Consider the following 26,628-nt stretch of genomic DNA (forward strand, 5'->3'; position numbering starts at 1 on the left):
AACTGGGATGTCCCATGAAACCATGACCCTAAACTTTCAAACCAAGGAGCCAAAACCCATGAGGTGTTTAGTTGTACATTGGCAGCCTCAGCAGCTGCTTTTTTTTTTTTTTGTCATTGTTGTAAATATATCACACAACTTCTGTTAATTCAGCTTTTTACTGGTGTACGACTAATTGACAGCAATTACCATAATCAGCTGTGCAGCCCTACTCTTAATCGAAGTGATTTTTCCATCACTCTTAACCCTCCTTTTCCCCCTTGCTCCTGCCCCTGGTAACCACTAATAAACTTTGGTCTCTATACATTTGCCTCTTCTTGTCTTTTTATATAAGTGAGGTCATACAATATTTGTCCTTTTGTGATTGGCTTATTTTGCTCAGCATAATGTCTTCCAACTCCATTCATACTGTAGCATGTATCAAGACTTCATTTCTCCTACCGGCTAAGTAGTATTCTATTGTATGTATCTACCACATTTTGTTTATCCATTCATCTATCAATGGGCATTTAGGTTTTTTCCACCTTTTGGCTGTTGTGAATAGTGCTGCAATGAATATTGGTGTAAACTCTGCTTTCACATATTTTAGGTATATACCTAGGGGTGAAATTGCTGTGTCAAATCTTAGTTCTAGTTTTACTTTTTTGAAGAACTGCCACACTGTTTTCCACAGTGGCTGAACCATTTTGCATTTCCACCAGCAATGGATAAAGGTTCCAGTTTCCCCACATCCTCACCAACATTTGTTGTTGTTTTTTTTTAACCTTAGCCTTCCTAGCGGGAGTGTAATGGTATCTCATTGTGATTTTTATTTGCATCTCTCTGATGGCTAGTGTTGTTGATCATCTTTTCACGTGTTTGGTGGCCATTTGAATGTCCTCTTTGGTGAAATGTCATTCAAGTCTATCATGGATTGAATTGTGTTCCCCCAAAATATGTATCAGCTTGGCTTGGCCATGATTCCCAGTACTGTGTGGCTGTCCCCCATTTTGTGATCTGATGTAATTGTCCTTTGTATTATAAATCCTGGCCTCTATGCCTGTGGTTATGGTCTTACTTGGTTGTGAGCTGTCCATTATGTTAATGACGCAGTATGCAATCTACAGTATTAGGTTGTATTTTGAGTCAATCTCTTGAGATACAAAAGAGAGACGCATGCAGAGCGGAGAGGGACCTCATTACCACCAAGAAAGAAGAGCCAGGAGCTGAGGACATCCTTTGGACTGGGGCTCCCTGCCTTGAGAAGCTCCTAGACCAGAGGAAGATTGATGACAAGGACTTTCCCCCAGAACCAGCAAAGAGAAAATCTTCACCTGGAGTTGGCACCCTGAATTCAGTCTTTTAGCCTCCTAAACTGTGAGAGAATAAATTTCTATTTGTTAAAGCCATCCACTTGTGGTATTTCTGTTGTACTAGCACTAAGACAAAATTTTTTGCCCATTTTATGATTAGGGTATCTTTTTGTTGTTGTCAAAATTACGTGTATATGTATATAATTAGATTCTTGTTGGATATATGGTTTTCAAAGTAGGTATCTTCATATTTTAATGAACTTGGCTGGTTTTTTTTTTTTTAATTAACTTTTATTGAGCTTCAAGTGAACGTTTACAAATCAAGTCAGACTGTAACATATAAGGTTATACACACCTTACTCCATTCTCCCACTTGCTCTCCCCCTAATGAGTCAGCCCTTCCAGTCTCTCCTTTCGTGACATTTTTGCCAGCTTCCAACTCTCTCTATCCTCCCGTCCCCCCTCCAGACAGGAGATGCCAACACAGTCTCAAGTGTCCACCTGATATCATTAGCTCACTCTTCATCAGCATCTCTCTCCTACCCACTGTCCAGTCCCTTTCATGACTGCTGAGTTGTCTTCAGGAATGGTTCCTGTCCTGGGCCAACAGAAGGTTTGGGGACCATGACCGCCAGGATTCCTCTAGTCTCAGTCAGACCATTAAGTATGGTCTTTTTGTGAGAATTTGGGGTCTGCATCCCACTGATGTCCTGCTCCCTCAGGGGTTCTCTGATGTGCTCCCTGCCAGGGCAGTCATCGGTTGTAGCCGGGCACCATCTAGTTCTTCTGGTCTCAGGATGATGTAAGTCTCTGGTTCATGTGGCCCTTTCTGTCTCTTGGGCTCTTAGTTATCGTGTGATCTTGGTGTTCTTCATTCTCCTTTGATCCAGGTGGGTTGAGATCAATTGATGCATCTTAGATGGCCGCTTGTTAGCATTTAAGACCCCAGACGCCACATTTCAAAGTAGGATGCAGAATGTTTTCATAATAGAATTATTTTGCCAATTGACTTAGAAGTCCCCTTAAGCCATAGTCCCCAAACCCCCGCCCTTGCTCGGCTGACCTTTGAAGTATTCGGTTTATCCCGGAAACTTCTTTGCTTTTGGTCCAGTCCAGTTGAGCTGACCTTCCATGTATTGAGTATTGTCCTTCTCTTCACCCAAAGCAGTTCTTATCTACTAATTAATCAGTAAAAAACCCTCTCCCACCCTCCCTCCCTCCCCCCCTTGTAACCACAAAAGTATGTGTTCTTCTCAGTTTATACTGTTTCTCAAAATCTTATAATAGTGGTCTTATACAATATTTATCCTTTTGCCTCTGACTAATTTCGCTCAGCATAATGCCTTCCAGGTTCCTCCATGTTATGAAATGTTTCACAGATTCCTCACTGTTCTTTATCGATGCGTAGTATTCCATTGTGTGAATATACCACAATTTATTTAACCGTTCATCCATTGATGGACACCTTGGTTGCTTCCAGCTTTTTGCTATTGTAAACAGAGCTGCAATAAACATGGGTGTGCATCTATCTGTTTGTGTGAAGGCTCTTGTATCTCTAGGGTATATTCCGAGGAGTGGGATTTCTGGGTTGTATGGTAGTTCTATTTCTAACTGTTTAAGATAACGCCAGATAGATTTCCAAAGTGGTTGTACCATTTTACATTCCCACCAGCAGTATATAAGAGTTCCAATCTCTCCGCAGCCTCTCCAACATTTATTATTTTGTGTTTTTTGGATTAATGCCAGCCTTGTTGGAGTGAGATGGAATCTCATCGTGGTTTTAATTTGCATTTCTCTGATGGCTAATGATCGAGAGCATTTTCTCATGTATCTGTTAGCTGCCTGAATATCTTCTTTAGTGAAGTGTGTGCTCATATCCTTTGCCCACTTCTTGATTGGGTTGTTTGTCTTTTTGTGGTTGAGTTTTGACAGAATCATATAGATTTTAGAGATCAGGTGCTGGTCGGAGATGTCGTAGCTGAAAATTCTTTCCCAGTCTGTAGGTGGTCTTTTTACTCTTTTGGTGAAGTCTTTAGATGAGCATAGGTGTTTGATTTTTAGGAGCTCCCAGTTATCTGGTTTCTCTTCGTCATTTTTGGTAATGTTTTGTATTCTGTTTATGCCTTGTATTAGGGCCCCTAAGGTTGTCCCTATGTTTTCTTCCATGATCTTTATCGTTTTAGTCTTTATGTTTAGGTCTTTGATCCACTTGGAGTTAGTTTTTGTGCATGGTGTGAGGTATGGGTCCTGTTTCATTTTTTTGCAAATGGATATCCAGTTATGCCAGCACCATTTGTTAAAAAGACTATCTTTTTCCCCAATTAACTGACACTGGGCCTTTGTCAAATATCAGCTGCTCATATGTGGATGGATTTATATCTGGGTTCTCAATTCTGTTCCACTGGTCTATGTGTCTGTTGTTGTACCAGTACCAGGCTGTTTTGACTACTGTGGCTGTATAATAGGTTCTGAGATCAGGTAGAGTGAGGCCTCCCACTTTCTTCTTCTTTTTCAGTAATGCTTTGCTTATCCGAGGCTTCTTTCCCTTCCATATGAAGTTGGTGATTTGTTTCTCTATCACCTTAAAAAATGACTTTGGAATTTGAATCGGAAGTGCATTGTATGTATAGATGGCTTTTGGTAGAATAGACATTTTTACTATGTTAAGCCTTCCTATCCATGAGCAAGGTATGTTTTTACACTTGAGTGTGTCGTTTTTAATTTCTTGTAGTAGAGCTTTGTAGTTTTCTTTGTATAGGTCTTTTACATCCTTGGTAAGATTTATTCCTAAGTATTTTATCTTCTTGGGGGCTACTGTGAATGGTATTGATTTGGTTATTTCCTCTTCGATGTTCTTTTTGTTGATGTAGAGGAATCCAAGTGATTTTTGTATGTTTGTCTTATAACCTGAGACACTTCCAAACTCTTCTATTAGTTTCAGTAGTTTTCTGGAGGATTCCTTAGGGTTTTCTGTGTATAAGATCGTGTCATCTGCAAATAGAGATCATTTTACTTCTTCCTTGCCAATCCGGATGCCCTTTATTTCTTTGTCTAGCCTAATTGCTCTGGCTAGGACCTCTAGCACAATGTTGAATAAGAGCAGTGATAAAGGGCATCCTTGTCTGGTTCCCGTTCTCAAGGGAAATGCTTTCAGGCTCTCTCCATTTAGAGTGATGTTGGCTGTTGGCTTTGTATAGATGCCCTTTATTATGTTGAGGAATTTTCCTTCAATTCCTATATTGGTGTGGTTTTTTTAAAAATTAGAAATATAACGAAACAAAACTTTCGATTTATCACAATCCTTGTTTGCAGTGCCCAGGTGAATGTAAGGAGGAGTATTCAGGTAGCAAACACGTAATGAATTTTGCTATACTGGTAGAAATTCCATTCCAACCTAAAGTTGAAAATATTTTAAAAGTTTGTGGGTTTTGTCTCCAGCCTTCTATTTCTGTTTTTCACCCTCGGCTGGTGCTTCTTCCCAGCCACAAGGTTCTAGTAGAATCTAATATTGATTATTGATGCTTGTCGATTGATAGTTAATTATATCCTGAACTAATTCACAATAAAGTGTTAGCTCAGCCAGCCTGTACACTTGTTAAATTATAAATAAAAGTTTGTTATAAGAAAATAGAAAATATAGGTAAATGAAAATAAAATAAAAATCACTCATAATCCTATCACACAGAGATAACCTCTCAACATTTGTGTGTATTACCATTCAATCTTTTTTTATTCCTATAGAAAATTGAAAAATTATGGTATACTATATGTGCTGTTTATAATTTGTTTTTTCACTTAATATGTTGTGAATATTTTTCCCTGTTGAAAATATTGCTATGAAACTTCATCATTTCCCAGAATTCCTTTGTATGGATGTATTATTTGATTTTATTAGTACTTTTTGTTGTATATTTGTATTGTTTAATCTTTTATTTTTAATAATTTTTATTGTGCTTTAAGTGAAAGTTTACGAATCAAGTCAGTCTCTCACACAAAAACTTATATACACCTTATTACATACTCCCAATTACTTCCCCCCCATGAGACAGCCCACTCCCTCCCTCCACTCTCTTTTGTCCATTTTGCCAACTTCTAAGCCCCTCTGCCCTCCCATCTCCCCTCCAGGCAGGAGATGCCAACCTAGTCCCAAGTGTCCACCTGGTCCACGCCTCATTGACATCCCTCTCCAACCCATTGTCCAGTCCAATCCATCTCTGACGAGTTGGCTTCTGGAATGGTTCCTGTCATGTGCCAACAGAAGGTCTAGGGGCCATGACCACTGGGGTCCTTCTAGTCTCAGTCAGACCATTAAGTCTGGTCTTTTTATCAGAATTTGGGGTCTGCATCCCGCTGTTCTCCTGTTTCCTCAGGAGTTCTCTGTTGTGTTGCCTGTCAGGGCAGTCATCGGTTGTGGTCAGGCACCATCTAGTTCTTCCGGTCTCAGGGTGGTGTAGTCTCTGGTTCATGTGGCCCTTTCTGTCTCTTGGGCTCGTTATTACCTTGTGTCCTTGGTGTTCTTCATTCTCCTTTGATCCAGGTGGTTTGAGACCCATTGATGGATCTTAGATGGCAGCTTGCTAGCGTTTAAGACCCCAGACGCCACCCTTCAAAGTGCAATCTTTTAGTGTTCTAAATAACACCAAGATAAACATCCTTGTAGCCAAGTCTTTATTTAGACCCTTAATCATTTACTTAGAATAAATTAGTAGGAATAGAATTATGGAGTCCATATGCATAGACTTTTTTAAATTGTGTTTTAGGTGAAAGTTTGCAGTGTAAATTAGTTTCTCATTCAAAAATTTATACAAAATTGTTTTGTGACATTGGTTGCAATCCCCGCAGCATGTCAGCACTCCCCCTCCTTTCCCTTTCATTACAGCCTGGGTTCCGTGTGTCCGTTTGTCCAAGTTTCCTGTCCTTTCCTGCTTTCTTGTATTTGCTTTTGGGCAGGTGTTGCCCATTTGGTCTCTCATATTTGATTGAACTAAGAAGCACCTTTCTCACTTGTTTTTTTTTTTTGTTGTTGTAGAGGCATGTCTAATCTTTGGCTGAAAGGTGGACTTTGAAAGTGGGTTCAGTTCTGAGTTAGCAGGATGTCTGGGGGCAGTAGTCTCCAGGGTTCCTCCAGTCTCTGTCAGGCCAGTAAGTCTGGTCTTTTTTTGCGAATTTGAATTTTGTTCTACACTTTTCTCCCACTCTATCTGGAACCCTCTATCGTGATCCCTGTCAGAACAGTTGGTGGTGGTAGCGAGGCACCATCTAGTTGTTCTGGGCTCAGGCTGTTGGAGGCTGTGGTTTATGTGGTCCACTAGTCCTTTTGGACTGATATTTTCCATATGTCTTTGATGTTCTTTATTTTCCTTTGCTCTGAACATCATGGGACCAGTAGCTGTATTGTAGATGGCAGCTTGCAAACTTTTAAGACCCCAGATGCTACTGATCAAAGTGGAATATATAATGTTTTCTTCATGAACTATGTTATGCAAATTGAGCTAGATATCCCCTGAGACCATGGTCCCCCTCCCTCAGCCCCAGTAACTTGGTCCCTCAAAGTGTTTGGATGTGTCTGGGAAGCTTCTGTGGCTTTGTCTTGGTCAAGTTATGCTGATTTTGCCTGTATTGTGTGTTGTCTTTTCTTTCACCATAGTCAACACTTATTATCTAGTTATTGATTTCCCCTCACCACCAAAGATTGTCTTTTTCTGTGTGTAAGCCTTTTCTTGGGTTTTTATAATAGTGGTCTCATAAATATTTGTCCTTTTGTGATTGGCTTATTTCACTCAGCATAATTCTGTCAAGATTCATTCATGTTGTGAGATGTTCTGTGGATTCATCATTGTTCTTTATGGTTGTGTAGTATTCCATTGCATGTACAGACCATAATTTGTTTATCCATGCCTTTGTTGATGGACACTTAGGTGGTTTCCCTCTTTTTGCTATAGTGAATAGTGCTGCACTGAACATGGGTGTATATATGTATTTTCGTGAAATGGCTCTTACTTGACTACCAGGCTGTGTTGACTACTATGGCTATGTAGTAGGTTCTGAAATCAGGTAACATGAGGCCTCCTACTTTGTTATTTTTCTTCAATAATTCTTTGCTTATCCAGGGCCTCTTTCCTTTCTATATGAAGTTGGTGATTAGTTTTTCCATCTCATTAAAGAATGCTGTTGGTATTTGGATTGGAATTGCGTTATAGCTGGAGATCACTTAGGGTAGGATTGACATTCTCACAGTGTTGAGTCTTCCTATCCATGAACATGGTATGTTTTTCCACTTATGTAGATCTCTTGGTTTCTTGCAATAGAGTTTTGAAGTTTTCTTTTTATAGGTCTTTCACATCCATGGAAACCCTGGTGGCGTAGTGGTTAAGTGCTACGGCTGCTAATCAAAGGGTCGGCAGTTCGAATCTGCCAGGTGCTCCTTGGAAACTCTATGGGGCAGTTCTACTCTGTCCTATAAGGTCGCTATGAGTCGGAATCTACTCACCAGCACTGGGTTTGGTTTGGTTTTGGTTTTTACATCCATGGTTAGATTTATTCTAAAGTAAACCCATAGGGTTTCCAAGGAGTGCCTCGTGGATTCAAACTGATGACCTTTTGATTAGCAGCTGTAGCTCTTAACCACTATGCCACCAGGGTTTCCATGGTTAGATTTATTCTTTTTTATCCTTTTTAAGGGCTACTGTATGTGGTATTGTTTTTCTAATTTTCTTTTTGAAACTCTCTTTGTTGGCATATAGGAATCCAGCTCATTTTTGTATGTTGATCTTGTATTCTGCTACTCTGCCAAATCTTTCTATTAGTTCCTGTACTTTTCTTGTGCAACCTTTGGGGTTCTCTGTGTATAGGATCATATCATCTGTGACTATCGGATAGTTTTTACCTTGCTTTTATTTCTTTTTCTTGCCCTATTCTTTAGCTAGGACTTCAAGTACAATGTTTAATAGGACTGGTGATAAAGGGCAACCTTGTCTTGTTCCCATTCTCAGGAGGAATGCTTTCAGCCTCTCTCTGTTGAGAATGATGTTGGCTGTTGGTTTTATATAGAAGCCCTTTATTATGTTTAGGAATTTCACTCTATTCTTATTTTATTGAGAGTTTTTATTAGGAAGGGGTGTTGGTCTTTATCAAATGCCTCTTCTGCTTCGATTGAGATGATGGTGTAATTCTTTTGTTCTTTTATGTGTTCGATTACATTGACTGATTTTCTGTTGTTGAATCATTCTTGCATACCTGATATAAATCCCACTTGGTCATGGTATATTTTTTGATATGACACTGAATTCTTATTGGCTAGACTTTTTTTTTTTTTTTGGTGTGTGTGTTTAAACTCTTTTTTTTTTTAAATTTTATTGTGCTTTAAGTGAAAATTTACAAATCAAGTCAGTCTCTCATACAAAAACGTATATACACCTTGCTATATACTCTTAATTGCTCTCCCCCTAATGAGACAGCACACTCCTTCCCTCCACTCTCTCTTTTCATGTCCATTCTGCCAGCTTCTGAACCCCTCTGCCCTCTTATCTCCCCTCCAGATAAGAGATGCCAACATAGTCTCATGTGTCTACTTGATGCAGGAAGTTCATTCTTCACCAGCATCTTTTTCTTTCCCGTTGTGCAGTCCAATCCCTGTCTGAAGAGTTGACTTTGGGAATGGTTCCTCTCTTGGGCTAATAGAAGGTGTGGGGACCATAACCACTGGGGTCCTTCTTGACTAGACTTTTTTTTTTTTTTTTGTAATTTTATTGTGCTTTAAGTGAAAGTTTACAAATCAAGTCAGTTTCTCACACAAAAACTCATATACACCTTGCAACGCACTCTCAATTTCTATCCCTCTAATGAGACAGTCTGCTCTCTCCCTCTTACTCTCTCTTTTCGTGTCCATTTCACCAGCTTCTAACCCCCTCCACCCTCTCATCCCCTCTCCAGGCAGGGGATGCCAACATAGTCTCAAGTGTCCACCTGATCCAAGAAGCTCACTTCTCACCAACATCCCCTTCCAACCCATTGTCCAGTCCAATCCATGTCTGAAGAGCTGCCCTTGGGAACGGTTCCTGTCCTGGGTCAACAGAAGGTCTGGGGGCCATGAGCACCGGGGTCCTTCCAGTCTCAGTCAGACCATTAAGTCTGGTCTTATGAGAATTTGGGGTCTGCATCCCACTGCTCGTGTGCTCCCTCAGGGGTTCTCTGTTGTGTTCCCTGTCGGGGCAGTCATTGGTTGTAGCCAGGCACCATCTAGTTCTTCTGGTCTCAGGATGATGTAGTCTCTGGTTCATGTGGCCCTTTCTGTCTCTTGGGCTCGTAATCGCCTTGTGTCCTTGGTGTTCTTCATTCTCCTTTGATCCAGGTGGGTTGAGACCAATTGATGCATCTTAGATGGCTGCTTGCTAGCGTTTTTAAGACCCCAGACTCAACTCTTCAAAGCTTGGCTAGACTTTTAAAGAATTTTTGCATCTATATTCATGAGAGATATATGTCTGTAATTTTCTTTTTTTGTGGTATTTTTGCCTAGGTTTGGTATCAGGGTTATGCTGGCTTCATAGAATGTATTTGGGAGTATTCCTTCCTTTTCTGTGCTCTGAAATAGCTTGAATAGTACTGGTGTGAGCTCTTCTCTGAATATTTGGTAGAATTCTCCAGTGAAGCTGCCTGGGCCAGGGCTTTTTTTGTTGTTGGGAGTTTTTAAAATTACTTCTTCAATCTCTTCTCTTGTTATGGGTCTTTTCATATTTTCTAAGTTTTTGTTACTTTAGATAGTATGTTTCCAGAAATATATCCATTTCCTCTAGGTTCTCAGATTTGTTGGAGTACAGCTTTTCATAATATTCTGTTATGATCCTTTTTATTTCAGTTGGGTGTGTTGTAATATTTCGTGTTTCATTTCTTATGTGGATTATTTGCTTCCTCTTCTATTTTTCTTTTGTCATTTTGGGCAGTGGTTTGTTGATTTTGTTGATCTTTTCAAAGAATCAACTTTTGATCTTGTTTATTCTTTAAATTGTTTTTCTGCTCTCTATTTCTGAAATTTTGTTGCTTATCCCTTGGATTTCTAGTTGCTATTTTTGTACAATTTCTAATTATTTATTCTGAAATTTTGTTCTTATGTTATTTTCCTGAAATCCCCTGTTGCTTTGTGTGTTTTCCTTGATTTTGGTTATGTTTTCATTGGTATTGTCTGGTTTTCTGTGATTTTGTCTATCTTTTCCTTGGATTTGTTGGTTTTCCTTGATCTCTTTCCTAATCCGTTGGAGAGCTCTCAGTATTAGTCTTTGAATTTCACATCAGGTGGTGCCACTGCCTTTTCTTCTACCAGAAGGTCATCTGATTCTATATTTTGGTCACTTGCTGGAACCATCTTGTCCTGCTTTTTTATGTTTTGATATTGTCTGCTGTCTACAAGGCATTAAGATATTATTTTCTTTATTGATTGAGTGTATGTTCATTTGTCTTGTCCTGCTTCTTTATTTTGTTTTGATATATCTGGGCAGGTGGGCCAGGCATGCTTTGCTGTTTGCTTGTCTGTGGGAATGAAGCTCTCACCACCTTGTCCAGGTGGACAGGGTAGCAGCAGGCAGGGCAAGCCTGACTCACTGTACACTAGTTTAGCGAGGTGGCTAAGCGCGGACTGGGCAGGCTCTGTCTGCCTCCTGATGTTGGTCCAGCAGTGTGGGAGCATTCGTAGCCCCTTGCCAGACAAGTGGGGGTGACAGATGGGGAGTGGTATGGGCTCTTCCCACCATTCACCTGCTGATCCAGTGGAGGCAGGAGAGGGGCAGTGTGGTCCCAGTGTGATGGCATGCCTGATCTGGGGATGCTCTAGCTGCAGTCGCATGGTAAGGGCTGGCGGGAACAGAGAGATGGCATACGGGGTGGGTGCTCTGTGTCCTGTTGGGACTCTGTGAAGTTGTCTTCCCGTACTCACTGTCTGGGGTTCCAGATGGCGATGCTGTGTCTTGTTAGTTGGCAGGGGACCTCCACTCTATCTCTCCACATTCTCTGTTTTCCTTCAGTTTTTTCTTCCATTTAGTGTTCAATCTAGTTCTTTATCCCTTCACTTGATGCTCAGGTTTCAGGATTGATGCTTTTATCTGTTTTACTTAGTTTTTTTGGGTCTTTGATGCAGAGGGACAGCATAAGGTGCCATGTAAGTTCTGCCTCCTGTATAGACTTTAAAAAAAAATTTATATATGTTGCCAAGCTGTCCTTCAGAGAGGTTATGTCAGTTTCCGCTTCTACCAATGGTACTGAGAGTGCCCATTGCCTCCCCCCATCTCCATGCTTGTTGTTAGCTGGCGGTATCTCTGATTTCCTTGGCAGAGTATGAGCCTCCTAGACTTCACTGAAACAACCAATTTACTGGCAATGGCACAAGATTAAGGCTGCTTCTTCAGCCTCTCACGGGCTATATTTCTGCAAATCCTAGGTGAGAGAGTGCCTCCTCTTCTGCCTTGTTATCGTAGAGCTGGGCTTAGGGTAGAAAGGCAGCGTGATCTACTAGTTCTTTACTAGCGGTAGATTTTTTTTTCCTCTGGATTATCTCAGTTGCGTTTGTATATAGGCAGTATTTCCAACTGTTTCACTACTGGAGAGAAGCAACTTGCCATGAATTAGCCATTTTATGATTATCAGATTTTCAAATTCTTCAACAATACTTAGTCTTTTTCAGGGCCTTGTATCACATCTGCGCATAATACTGTTGTTAGTGTTGCCATAGGTATGGTCAGCTGGTTGGGTACCAGTTGGATAGAGTTTCCTGGATTTCAGCTCTTGTTACCTAACTCACAGGAGAGGTTATGAGTTGGGCAATGCTGGTTTCACTGATCACCTTTGCTCTGGTTGCTGGAACCTTATGGTTTCATATGTCCGTAACAGTGTAGCCTAGGTTAGTGTGAAAGCACAGGTTTTGGAGGCAGCCTCCTGTATTTGAATCCTGACTGCCACTTGATAACTGTGTAACTTAAGACAAGTTTTTTAACTTCTTTAAGCTTCATTTTCAGTCATAAAATGGGAAGACTAATACTTTTCTTTTTTTCTTAATAGGTTTTATTATGCCAATTGACTTAGATGTGCCCTGAAACCATGGTCCCCAAACCCCCGCCTCTGCTACGCTGGCCTTTGGAGCATTCAGTTTATTCCGGAAACTTCTTTGCTTTTGGTTTGGTCCAGTTGTGCTGACCTCCCCTGTGTTGTGTGTTTTCTTTCCCGTCCCCTAAAGTAGTTCTTATCTACTATCTAATTAGTGAATACCCCTCTCCCACCCCCCCATAACCATCAAAGAATACTTTCTTCTCTGTTTAAACTATTTCTTGAGGTCTTATAATATTGGTCTTATACAGTTTTTGTCCTTTTGCAACTGACTGATTTCACTCAGCATAATGCCTTCCAGATTCCTCCATGTTAGGAAATGTTTCACAGATTCGTCACTGTTCTTTATCGATACATAGTATTCCATTGTGTGAATATACCATAATTTATTTATCCATTCATCCACTGATGGGCACCTTGGTTGCTTCCATCTTCTTACTATTGTAAACAGTGCTGCAGTGAACATGGGTGTGCATATATCCGTTCATGTAAAGGCTCTTATTTCTCTAAGATATATTCCAAGGAGTAGGATTGCTGGATCATATGGTGGTTCTATTTCTAGCTTTTTAAGGAAGTGCCAAATCGATTTCCAAAGTGGTTGTACCATTTTACGTTCCCACCAGCAGTGTATAAGTGTTCCAGTCTCTCCACAGCCTCTCCAACATTTATTGTTTCTATGTCTTTTGGATTAATGCCAGCCTTGTTGGAGTGAGATGAAATCTCATTGTAGTTCTGATTTGCATTTCTCTAATGGCTGATGGCTGTGAGCATTTCCTCATGTATCTGTTAGCTACCTGAATGTTTTCTTTAGTGAAATGTCTGTTCATATCTTTTGCCCATTTTTTAATTGGGTTATTTGAGGAAACATACTTTCGTTGTCTGTTGTGATGATTAAAGTGATGCTCCATGTTAATAGCATAGTGCCTGACACATAGAGAGTGGCTAATAAATAATAACCGAATTGCTATAATAAGTTTGACCCCCTTAGATTGTGGATCTGTTAATGGTGTTTGCGACGGTTCTAGATTTGTGCATCTCAATCATCTGGAATACTGATACCGAATTTTACTCGGAAATTGTCTCCTGGTCTGAGTAGATGCTGGGGAGATACCTATATGTCACAGTGTTTCTCTAATTATGACCACACAGCTGTTGATCCCCTGATTCAGGGTAGTGTATGAACCTGGGTATATTGGTTTTCTGCCACCTGATTTTAAGGACGGGAAGTTTCTGCATCATACCTTCAGGGGCTTGTTGCACTGGATAGTTTCCAGATAAGTAGCCCAGGTTGGCAGTGTTTTTGTTGTTGTTGAATGCAGCAAAATTAAGATTCACATTTGAATTTGACATTGTCACCTATATTAGGCTAAAACCAGTGGAACTACACCATTTCAAAATAGTGAAAGTCATCATGTTCTCAGATTCATAAGATGATATGCCTGAGTAAGAATAGGTATTTCTGTTGCCCTTGTATCTGGCAGTATGTGTTACAGTAACATATTGATTGGTTCCAATTTTTTCCAGTCTTGAAGTAAAATCTCCATCCTTTTAGTACCCTTAGATGTTCTGAGCTACTTTTCATGAACTTCTGATCTTCATCTTATCAATTAGTACAGTGTAATAGTTAAGAGTGCAGGCTTAGAAATCAGACTTCCTTCTTTTGAGTCTTGGTTCTACCACATGTTAGCTCCGAGATCCTGGGCAAGCTAATTAAACTCTTATGTGCCTCAGCTTCCTCATTTAAAATGAGGATGATAAGAACATCCTACTTCAGAGGATTAAATAAATTAATATATAGAGAGAGCTTAAGGTAGTGCTTGGCACTTAAGACTATAAAAATGTTAGCTGTTATTCTTTTGCTCAGTCTGTTGATTGTGTTTTCTTCTACCTTACAAGATTGATAGTTATCGTAAAGTGTACCTTTCATCTATACTCCTTTGAAGAGGATACCACATGCCTTGTAAATCCCAGATTACTTTGACCCATTCCATGGGAATGGTTGCAGTTGTGCTTGGCTGGGGTGTATAAAACCCTTTTTGTTGTTAGTGGAAGTTGCTTTAGCCTAATTGAGGTCAAGTAATTAATTGAGAGGCTTAATCCTGATGAAATAGGGTTTTTTTTTTTATTTTATTGTTGTAAAAAATATAAACAAATAATTTATCACCTTAAGCATTTCTGAGTGTACAGTTCAGCAACATTAATTACATTCACCATGTTGTGCAAAAGTTTTTCATTTCTTCAAGCAGAAATTCAGTACCCCTTAAACAATTTTTTTTTTTCTAAACAATAGCTTAGCCTATCCCTCTTTCCCCCAGCCCTTGATAACTGATAATAAACTTTTTTCTATGGACTTGCCTATCCTAGATATTTCATGTAAGTGGGCTCATACAATATTTTTCGTTTTTTATCTGACTTATTTAACATAATGTCTTCAAAGTTCATCCATGTTGTAGCATCTTTCAGAACTTCTTTCTCGTTATAGGTGAATAATATTCCATTGTATGTATATACCATATTTTGTTTTAAAGTGTTTTTTTTGAGGTCCTGGTAATTGTGCTTGACCAAAGGATAATTTTGGTGTTGGCAAAGATATTGAATATACCATTGACTGCCAAAAGAACAAACATCCGTCTTGGAAGAAGTACAACCAGATTGCTTCTTAAAAGCAAGGGTGGTGAGACTGCATCATACATACTTTGGACATGTTTTCAGGAGAGATCAGTTCCTAGAGAAGGACATCATTCTTGGTAAAGTACAGGGTCAGTGAAAAAGAGGAAGAGCCTCAACGAGATGGATTGACACAGTGGCTAAAACAATGGGCTCAAGCATAATAACGATTGTGGGTATCGTGCAGGACCGGACAGTGTTTCATTCTGTTGTACATAGGGTTACTAAGAGTCGGAACCAACTCGACGGCACCTGACAACAAAAACAACAACAAAGGATAATGGCTGAGATTGCCTGAGCACACTTCCTCTGGAGACATATGTCATATGTGTTTTACTAAGATTCAGCAAAATTCACATTTGTCAAATTTCTTCAGACCTATATTACTTAGAGCTTTCAGTCATGGCTACCCGAGGTCTTGCAAAATACAATTATATTATGTAGAAATATAAGCTACAAATACTTTATATTGACTGTAACTTTACCCATCAATGTTTGGAATATAACAGGAGACTTGAGATCTGTGTTGAAATCTGAGGCCCTTATAGGCATCCTTTCTGGTGAATAGAATCCCATAGAGTGGATGAAAATTTTCTTTGCACTCCTTCACCATGATTGTAGGCAGAGGAACTGGCATATGTGAGGGCTCTCAGGTGGGAAGCAAGGCATGTTAGAGAAACTCAAGCAGCCTACTGTGGCTGGAGTACAGCTGGAGAGAGGAAGTTTGGTGTGAGATAAAGCAGGGTGGTAGGCAGTGGGCAGATTGTTGGAGCCTTACAGGTCATGTTAAAGATTTTAGATTTTATCTAAGGAACAGTGGGAAGCCACTGAACACTATTAAGCAGAGCAATGATGCTATCATATTATCCTACCTGTATTATAGAAAACTGATTATTGGGGAAAAAGAATGGCTCAGAGGCCAATTAAGAAGCCCTACAAGAGTATAGGTTGAAATATGATAGTGATTTGTACTAAACAGTAGTAATTCTAGACTATTTAGGAGCTACAATCTACAGAACTTGGTGACTGCATGTAGAACAGAAGTGGGAGGGGAGAAAATGAAGGCCACAGACTAGATTACTGAGTTTACAACTGGCAGCACCATTCACAGAGATAGAACACTAGAGGAGAGCTCAGATTTAATGGGGATATGACTTACTGAGTTTTGAAGTGCTTGTGAGACATCCAAGTGTGAAGATTCAAGTAGGCAGTTGGATTAAAATGGTCTGGAGTTCAGAGGCGAGGCTTCTATCCAGTGGTGCTCCTTCTGTTACATCATATTCATGAAGAAAGACTTCACCACTCTCTTTGAGCTTCCTCCTCAACTTCTTATCAATTACTTGTGTCTCCATTATAAAAGCTCTTGATTGTATTTGAGGACCCTGGAGGGACACACTGGGGTAGGAAACTTGCCAGGTTAGAATATCCTTTTATTCTTTTCTGTCTCTTTAAGTTTTTGAATATAGAATATATGGATATTCTGCCCTGAACTATAGCCATCATATTTAGAAAACATTTTTTAAAAATCAGGATTTGGTACCTATCCAACCAGTTTCCCCTTGTGTATCCACTAGATTCAGCACACACTATCCTTATATACCTATCCCATGACTCCTACCACTTACAGAGAAAACCTTCACCTCATTTCACATACACAAACTAAAACAAAACCTGTTGCTGTTGAGTTAATTCTGACTCATAGCGACCCTTTAGGACAGAGTAGTACTGTCCAGTAGGGTTTCCAGGGAGCAGCTGGTGGATTCAAACCACTGAACTTTTGGTTTGCAGCTGTAGCTCTTAACCACTGCATCACCAGGGCTGCTTGCATAAATTTAATGCTAGCTTATAAAAAAAAAAAAAAATTTTTTTTTTTATAAGCTAGCATTAAATTTCAGAACTCATTATGTAATCCTAGTCCTTTAGTTCTTATAAGGTTTACATGTTGGTAGTAGTTTGTCTTAAATATTTTAGTTGCTTGTAACTTGTTTTCCATCTCTACTGCACTCCAATTCCTTAGTTTTTTTTATATCCTCCAGGCCACTTTCACCCTAGGTCTTGCTGGTTCTCATCCTTGTTAGGGCCAGGACAATGGAAGCCCTAGTCCTCTTCATAATTTATTTCTCAGGCCACCCAATGGACTTCCACTCTTTTAGAATACTGTCTCTTAGACTGAGTTCTCTAGAGAAGCAAAACCAGTAAAGCGTATAAATATATATAGAGAGAGATTTATACAAGGAAATGACTCACATGGTTGTAGAAGCTGTAATGTCCCAAGTCTGTAGGTTAGGAAAGAGACTTCTTCTGATTTATGTAGTTGCAGGGGCTTGCGAACCCCAGATAGGCAGGCCAGAGAGCAGGGCTGTTGCTCACAGGCTGTGAAGATCGATGAATCCCAAGACCAGCAGGCAAGACTGCAGGTAAGCTGCTAGTTCAAGTCCCAAGAACTGGAGGCCAGACAAACAGGAGCCAGCTGCAGGATCCAGAACAATCAAAAGCCCCACCAAGCCCTACCTGAATGTCTGCCCATCTGAACAGACCACACGCCCAAGGAAACTCCCCTTCGATTAATTGGCTACTCCCAGCAGACTCCATCATGGCAGTGATCATGTGTCAAATCTCAGCAAGGAAGTGATCACATTATATGACTTCCAAAACACTGAGAATCATGGCCCAGCCAAGTTGACACACAACCTTAACTGTCACAGAATTATCTAGTGCTGCTGTAACAGAAATACTACAAGTGAATGGCTTCAACAAAGAAAAATTTATTCTCTCATAGTCTAGTAGGCTAGAAGCCCAAATTTAGGGTGCCAGCTCCGGGGGAAGGCTTTCTCTCTCTGTTAACTCTGGGGGAAGGTCCTTGTCATCAATTGTCCCCTGGTTTCAGAGCTTCTCTGTGCAGGAACCTCAGGTCCAAAGGATGTGCTCTACTCTCATCATGCTTTTCTTGGTGGTACAAGGTCCTCCTGTCTATTTGCTTGCTTCTCTCTTTTATATCTCTAAAGAGATTGGCTGAAGACACAATCCAATCTTGTAGATTGAGTCCTGCCTCATTAACATAACTGCCACTAATTCCATCTCGTCAACACCGTAGAGGTAGGATTTACAGCATGTAGGAAAATCACATCAGATGACAATATGGTGGACAATCACAAAATACTGGGAATCATGGCCTAACCAAATTGATAGAAATTTTTGGGGGGGGGGACACACAATTCAGTCCATAACAAATACAAAGTATGAGGCCTTGGTTACTGTGTTATGAATTTGCTCACCCTGTCCACAACAGTAACAGATTAAAGGGCAAGTTGCCTCAGAACTTCTGCAGCCCTTGTCTTAACAGCCTGCCCTTGGGGAGCTTTCAGGTTACCACCCTTTTTTTCTTTTAATCTTGGAAAAACTTAGGGTAGAAGCAGCACTTCGTCTGCATTAGCTACCAAGGTCTCCTCAGTTGCTTTGAGCTTCTCATTCTTGCTGATATAGATGGTGGTTTCTTTTGTAGCTGTGTTTATTAATGCATTCGATACCTTTGAAACTGTAGGTGACATTAAATTCTGCAGCTCCAAAGCCTTCTACAACTGGTTTGTCCATCCTCACAGCATCTTACAGGAGTTTTCCAGCCAAGGTTTAGCAGCTCTTCCCACCTGAAGGTTAGAGTAGCACTCCCTGAGCACAATCTCAGCTTTCAGTGTTTTTTAGCTTTGGCAGTAAAGGTAAAGTTACCTTTCTCAATATGTATACCCTTTTGCTAGGTGTTTCTTTGATAGAACCACAAGCTGAACTACAACTTCCAGTTAAATTCAAAATGTGATCCATGGAGCCACTCTCTCCTCAAAGAATGACACCATGTTTTCCAGAGATACCGTATCAGCCTTTCAAAGATCTTTCCTTCCCAATCACATGTGGGGGGAAGTATAGTATATTTTAGAGCCCTAGGTAATTTATAATAAGGAGCACTGGTGTTGGCAGTGGTTAAACATTTGGCTGCTAACCAAAAGGCTGGCAGTTTGAACCCACCAGCGGGAGAAAAATATGGCAGTCTGCTTCCCTAAAGATTATAGCCCTGGAAGCCATACAGGGCAGTTCTGTTCTGCTCTGCCCTGTAGGGTCACTTTGAAAGTCAGAATTGACTTGACGGCAACGGGTTGGGTTTTGTTTGTTCGTTTAGGTAATTTATATAGAATACCAGTCCTCTAAAGGCTTAACACACAGATTGTAGTGTTTTTTTTCCAGAAGTATTTCTATTAATACTTCTGGGGCGAACACAAATTGAGAAGAATTGATTTTCAGGCCCTGGCAATAGCGTAATTTTGGATGAAATAAAGGAGAATGGTAAAGATAAAAATTAACTGTAATCTGCGGGTATTATTTCTTAGAGATCTGGGACAGCCCCATACACAGTGGACAGTGTTACCGTAATGATTGAATGTGTAAAACTTACATACTAACTATGCTCAGGTGGAGTCTTGTTTTTCTTAGCTACAGCCTTCATGTGGACATTTGCACTCTTTGTGATCCCTAGCAAGAGTATTCTTTAACCAAAAACATTAGTGAACATGTAAATTTTACAAGAGGGAAGAGTGTATTTCTCCCTTTTACTATGGTTTTAGAGGAGTACTACTTATGCACCTTTTTTTTTTTTTTTTTTGAGGCAGTAATATTCTAATGGAGCCCTGGTGGCACAGTGGTGATTAAGAGCTCAGCTGCTCACTAGGAGGCCAGCAGTTCAGATCTATCAGATGCTCCTTGGAAGCCCTGTGGGGCAGTTCTGCTCTGCCCTATAGGTTCATTACGAGTCTGAATTGACTTGATGGCAACAGGCTTGGTTTGATTGGTTGGAATGTTACAATATTATCTTTCAGTTTCTAGAAGTAGTATATACATAAATAAAAGCTGAGAAATTAATGAAATTCTGGTAACGGAACTTGTTTTTAATATTTTAACTTATCCACATACAGCTATTATAATTCAAGAATCTGACATAATATAAGCATGTATGGAAATTCTGGTCTTCCATGAAAAAAAGTTCAGAAGGAGCTTTACTATGTTTATTATTAATTGCAAAACAAGCAAATCAATATCCCTTTTCCCTGACCGTACTCATAGAAACATGCGTGTGCACACACACACACATATATATATACATATGTATGTGTGTACATGTGTATATATATATGTATATATGGGGATGGTATAGGCCTCTAAGTTTGTGCTGTCCAGTATGGTAGCCTCTAGCCGCATATGGTTATTGAGCACTTGAAATGTAACAAATCTGAATTGAGATGTGCTGGAAGTGTAAAATACACACTGGATTTTGAAGACTTGTGCAAAAAAAAAAAAAGCTCATTAATTGATTACATGTTGAGATGGTAATATGTTAGATCTATGGACTAAATAAAATATTAAAATTACTTTTACCTGTTTCTTACTTTTTTGGTGTGCTACTATTGGCTTGCATTATATTTCTATTGGACAGTGCTGTTCTAAGGAGAATAAGAAGGTTGCAGTTGGTAAAGGCTATATTCTGACCTCTAACATCACTGTTAGATCAGAGCCTAGTAACTTTCAGCAGGTAGGTAACTCTTAAATATACAGGGGGTTTAGCTTGAAGGTGTGCTCAAAACTAAAATATTTAGATGTCTTTGACTATATTTAGTAAATAGATGGCAAGGGTTTAAAAAGGTAGGGAGGCATCTCATTAGAATCATCGGAGCTCAGAGCTCACCTACCTGGAGTAATATATACTACAGCTATCTCCACAGAGCTTTTGCTGCAAATATGTTTGCTGCTATAACTTAGGCCAAAAAACAAAAGTAGGAAGGTGTTTGTGCTAGGAAGAGTTCTTTTTTTCCCTGAGCTCGATCTGTCCTTTTTTATGTACCAGTGTTCCACAGTTTTCTGATAAATTTCATTCAGTTTTTACTGAACTTAACATTTATCCTCTGATGACTGGAGTTTTGTTACCGGGTCAATTCATTGGGCCTAACTCCTCTTTTTCCTAGCGTAAGTTTACTTTCAGAGGACTCTTCAGCCCCTGTTCTAGATAGAATATTATCATCTTTGCTTTGCAGTTTACTAGGTATGCCTAGCAATTGACAAAGCTTAAACTCAAGCAGTGATCCCTACTTGAAAATTCCAGCATTTTTCTATGTCATTCAAAATTCTGAGCAAACAAAATTTTAAAAGGATATCGCTTTAGTCATCTAGGGCTGCCGTAACAAATACCACAAGTGGATGGCTTTAAGAAAGAGAAACTTATTCTCGGACAGTCTAGTAGGCTACAAGTCCAAATTCAGGGCATTAGCTCCAGGGGAAGACTTTCTGTCTCTTGTCAGCTCTGGAAGAAGGTACTTGTCATCAATCTTTCCCTGGTTGAGGACCTTCTTACGGGCAGGGACCCAGGTCCAAAGGACGCGCTTTGCTCCTGGTGCTCCTTCTTGGTGGTGGGGGGTCCACTGTCTCTCTGCTCGCTTCTCATATCTCAGAAGAGATTGGCTCAAGACAATCCAGTCTTGTAGATTGAGTTCTGTCTCATTAACATAATTGCTGCTAATCCCATCTCATCAACATCGTAGAGATAGGATTTACAACACGTAGAAAAATCACATCAGATGACAAAATGGTGGACAATCACAGGATACTGGGAATCATGGCCTAGCCAAGTTGACAGATTTGGGGGGGACAGAATTCAATCCGTGACAATTATACATCCATATAATAGATATATGATGGGTATTTGGTTAGACTCAGAGGCAGTCTTCTTAAGTGTTAAGATCATGGACTTTGGAAGCAGACTAAGCATAATCTTTCACTTACTAGCAGTGTCACTTTGGACAACTGGTTGAATCCTCCATTTTTTCATCTGTACAATGTGGATATAATCCTGCCATTATGAGGGATAGAAGGGCGAGGAAAGTAGACACCATTAACCAGAAAGAGCCCAATCTTATTAAAGTCTATTATAAACACCCTAGGAGCCCTGGTGGCACAGTGGTTAAAGCAATGGACTGCTAACCGAAAGGTCAGTGGTTCAAAACCACCGGTGGCTCTGAGGGAGAAAGATGGTGCAGTCTGCCTCCGTAGAGATTTACAGTCTTGGAAATCCTGTGGGGTTGCTAAGTTGGAATTGACTTGATGGCAGTAGGTTTTTTGTTTTTTTTTTAATAAACAGCATGCTGGTGAGGTTTCAGTGGAGCTTCCAGACTAAGACAGACTAGGAAGAAAGGCCTGGTGATCTACATCTGAAAATTAACCAGTGAAAACCCTATGGGTCACAACAGAATATTAGCTGATACAGTGCTGGAAGATGAGCCCTGTTGGTCTGGAAAATGCTACACAACAGCCACAGCAGTGGACTCAAACATACCAACAGTCATGAAGATGGCACAGGACCAGTCAGTATTTTGTTGTTATGCGTCAGTTCGCCGTGAGTTAGCTGACTGCACAGCAACTGACAGCAACGACAGCGTGAACACACCTGGAGTCCAAGGAGAGTTAGAGCCTTTTTTTTTTTTTTACTCTTCCATTGTATTGGTTTTAAATACTATCTTGGATGAATACCGGGAAGACTCTTTCTTCTTAAGTCTTTCTGCTCTCTTTTTCTATTTCTCTGTCGATGGTAATGGGGTTTTAGTGGGATGGGTACTATCACCATTGCCCCTCCAACTGTCCCCTCCCCTCCCCCAGACATTGGCTCCATTCTGCCATCCTGTTGTTATCCTTTGTATCCAAATCTTAGTGTACCTGCTTCTCGGGGGAGTAACTGCAGGATAAACAGCTAACTCTTGATGTTATTGGTCTTTCATAGTATAACTTTTTTGAGTTCTTACACTAAAATACCACCAGCTGTAAGGATGAGAAGAAATAGTCTAGGAATAAAACACAGTCCTAGACAGCACCAGGGATGAGAGTAATACCTACTTATCGCCAAGGATTGTTGTGAGAAGTAAATGAAAACATGCATGTAATGTGCCTAGCATAATGCCTTACGCTCTAAGAAATACATTAATGTGAACTGTTTTAATTTTTCACTACTATAATGCTTTATGAATATTTGTATAAAATGTTTCCTCATCAGATTACTTCTTGGGCTCTTTATATATAACCTCTAATCAATATCTGATTGTATTTTGAGGAGAACCTTTATCTTACAAAATATTATAGGCATTATAGTCTTCAAGCTTATAGGTGTTTACGATAACAAGTCCTATTTCTGGAAATATTATATAAAGTAAAAATACTTGAATTTGATTTTTACTGAGAAGATACAGGTACCTTATTTGGCATGGTTTTGCTATTGCTACCCATGCAAAGTTATTAAGCAACCGGAGCTGTGCTGTCCAATATGACATAGGTGTCTGATAGTCACATGTGGCTATTTAAATTGAAATAATTTAAATAAAACAAAATATATTAGTTCCTCAGTTGTGCTAGCCACATTTCAAGAGTGCATTAGCTTCATATGGCTTGTCGTTGTTGTTAGGTGCCGTCGAGTTCGTTCCAACTTATAGTGACCCTGTGTGTAACAGAACAAAGTACTGCTCAGTCCTGTGCCATCCGTATTACAGTGTTTGAGCCTGTCATTGGAGCCACTGTGTCAAGCTGTGTCATTGAGGGACTTCCTCTCTTTTTTTTTTTCTTTGCCCATTTCTTTTTTTATTGCACTGTAGAGGAGGGTTTACAGAAAAAACTAATTTCTCATTAAACAGTTAGTACTCATTGTTTTATGACATTGGTTAACAACCCCATGATATGTCAGCATTCTCCCTTCTCGACCTGGGGTTCTCTATTACCAGCTTTCCTGTCCCTTCCTGCCTTCTAGTTCTCGCCCCTGGGCTGTTGTGCCCCTTTAGTCTTGTTTTGTTTTATGGGCCTACCTAATCTTTGGCTGAAGGGTAAACCCTTGGAGTCACTTCATCACTAAGCTAAAAGTGTGTCCAGGGGCCATACTCTCAGGGTTTCTCCAGCCTCCCTCAGGCCAGTAAGTCTGGTCTTTTTTTATGAGTTAGAATTTTGTTCTACATTTTTCTCCAGCTCTTTCCAGGGACCCTCTGTTGTGATCCCTGTGAGAGCAGTCAGTGGTGGTAGCCAAGCACCATCTAGCTGTACTGGACTCAGTCTGGTGGAGGCCATGGTAGATGTGGTCCATTAGTCATTTGGACTAATCTTTCCCTTGTATGTTTAGTTTTCTTCATTCTGCTTGTTCCCGAAGAGGTGAGACTAATGGAGTATCTTAGATGTCCACTCACAGGCTTTTAGGGACTTCTGCTCTTTTGCTGACCATCTACTTTACCAAGTATGATGTCCTTCTCCAGCATCTGATCCCTCCTGCTAGCATGTCGAAAGCATGTGAGACAAGTCTCGCCATCCTCGCTTCTAAGAAGCATTCCAGCTGTACTTCTTCCAAGACAGATTTGTTTGTCCTTCTGGAAGTCCATGGTATATTCAATATTCTTTGCCAAAACCATAATTCAAATTCATCAATTCTTCTTCAGTCTTCCTTATTCATTGTCCAGCTTTTGCATGCACATATGATGATTGAAAATGCCATGGCTTGGGTCAGGCACACTTTAGTCCTAAAACTGTATTGGATAGCACAGATGAAGAATATTTCCAGCATAACAGAATTTCTGTTGGATAGCACTGAAATAGAAGTTATGAGAAAATAAAATTACCAAGTGTTTTATCGAAATAGGAAACATTGTCAAAGTCTGGGGCATTTGCTACTAAAATTGCTCACATTTTTTATTATGGTTCTACAGCATTTTGTAAGATTTCAGTGAATTTGTAATTCTAGCTGCAAATTTATTGTTTCTTATTTATAAAATAAGAAAGCCCTAAACAGCTTCAGGGATAATAATTTTAAAATATTGATGAATTTCAGTGTCTCTTTACTCTTATACCTCATATCCTGAAGGTGTGTTAGAAGTTCCAGTTTTTTTTGCTGTTGATGGAGGAACACCGGTAGGATAAGCAGCTAATTCTTGGTGTCACTGGTCTTCTTTCTTAGTATTACAGTTTAAGGATTTGACTCTATTCATTTGCCATGGCTCTAAGACCTAAAATAATACTACTGATATGAAATAATATTGATTATGTTTGGTGTGTAAGGTATAACAGTGATCAAGTTGTATACTAGGAATAAGAGGTTATTAAGAAGTACAAATACATATCTTTTGTACTTACAAATCCTTGGAAATTTTGAACAATGAGAAGGTTTACAGTTGTTCTAATTTAACACTCAACATACTCCGCAATAAAGGGTTTGTTTAATGAACCATTGTTATGAGGGTTATAATTCCCTTTAACCAAAATACCATGATGTTTTGATTTTGTTTTGTTTTGTTTTAATTCTAGGAAGCTCTACAAAGGATTATTTCAACTCTGGCAAATAAAAATGATGAAATTCAGAACTTTATTGATACACTGAATCATACATTAAAAGGAGTTCAGGTATGAATCCTTTATTAAATTTGTGTGTAAGTATGTCACAGTGAATGATTGTTGGGTCAAATTAGAAGTATAAATATACTCCATTAACTCTAAATTATAAACTAACAGAAGTGAGAGCAGGGTTTTTAAATGGCAAATAAAGTAAAAATGCTTTCCTTGCTGTCATTGCAAGATACTGTTTGGAAAGACCAAATAAAGGAAAAAGGAAGACTCTGGAATAGTACTTTCTAGAAAATAGTCTAGTATTCACTTTCATTACACATTTGATTTTTTTTGTAATTTCAATTATGAGCAAATTGTGTTTTTTCTTAAAGTACTGGGAAGTAAAACATGTCTTTTATAATAAATAGAAAATGTAGATAACAGGCCTGGTTTTAGTACTAGATGAAAGTGAATCAGAAACGTAAAAGGTAAAGTGGCCAGTAAGGAGGGAGAGGAATATTTAAGGAAATGGTCCTGGAATTGGGCAGGGATTCTGTACTATAAGTAGTCAAATGTTGATTGTGAAAAGGACCTCAAGATAATCTAGTGATAGAAAAAAAAAAAAAATTTTTTTTTTTTTTATTCTTTCTCGTAAATGTGCCTTAGTGAACTTAAGGGTAATTTCCTTTGTGAAATAAGCATAGAAGATTTGTAGGATACTTCTAGACAGTGGATCCTTTTATATTATGTAATAGGAAACATGTTTTTTGTTTGTTTTAACCTCGTAATTGCCTGGTTCTTGGCCTGTTAAACCTTATGGTCTTTATAGTTCCTTTATTTTTCAATTTGCTGTAAATGAAGTTAGTTGATTATGATCTTCACCATCTTAACTATTGAACTGTTTCATTGGAAAATTTGGTGAACCCACCTTCTTTAAGTTAGCAAAGGCAGTGGTTCTAAAACCCTTGATCTGTTGACAAGAGGATCATTGCATTTGACGTCTGGAAAAAGAGACTTTAAGCTAGGATTTACTCAAGCTTGAATACATGATTAGAACCCTAGCTTAGACTTCAGAAACAAGTGAGGGGAATTAAGGTACACTCTTGTTGAACTGGAGCCGTGGTGGCGCAGTGGGTTAAGCCTTTGGCTGCTAACTGAAAGGTTGGCAGTTCGAATCCACCAGCTGTTCCTTGGAAACCCTATGGGG

At 39.5% G+C, this 26,628-nt stretch overlaps 1 protein-coding gene across 3 annotated transcripts in view; it reads left to right on the plus strand.

The window, feature by feature from the left end:
* Window positions 1-26,628, plus strand: part of FSD1L (fibronectin type III and SPRY domain containing 1 like) — an 83,249-nt gene that overhangs the window by 5,317 nt on the left and 51,304 nt on the right. For all 3 annotated transcript variants that reach the window (XM_049895779.1, XM_049895778.1, XM_049895780.1), the window contains exon 2: window positions 25,404-25,499. In XM_049895779.1, the coding sequence (XP_049751736.1) occupies window positions 25,404-25,499 (96 nt within the window). The remainder of the gene's footprint in view (window positions 1-25,403; window positions 25,500-26,628) is intronic.

This window comes from Elephas maximus, chromosome 9 (genome assembly GCF_024166365.1).
Source record: "Elephas maximus indicus isolate mEleMax1 chromosome 9, mEleMax1 primary haplotype, whole genome shotgun sequence".
Taxonomy (NCBI): Eukaryota; Metazoa; Chordata; class Mammalia; order Proboscidea; family Elephantidae; genus Elephas; species Elephas maximus.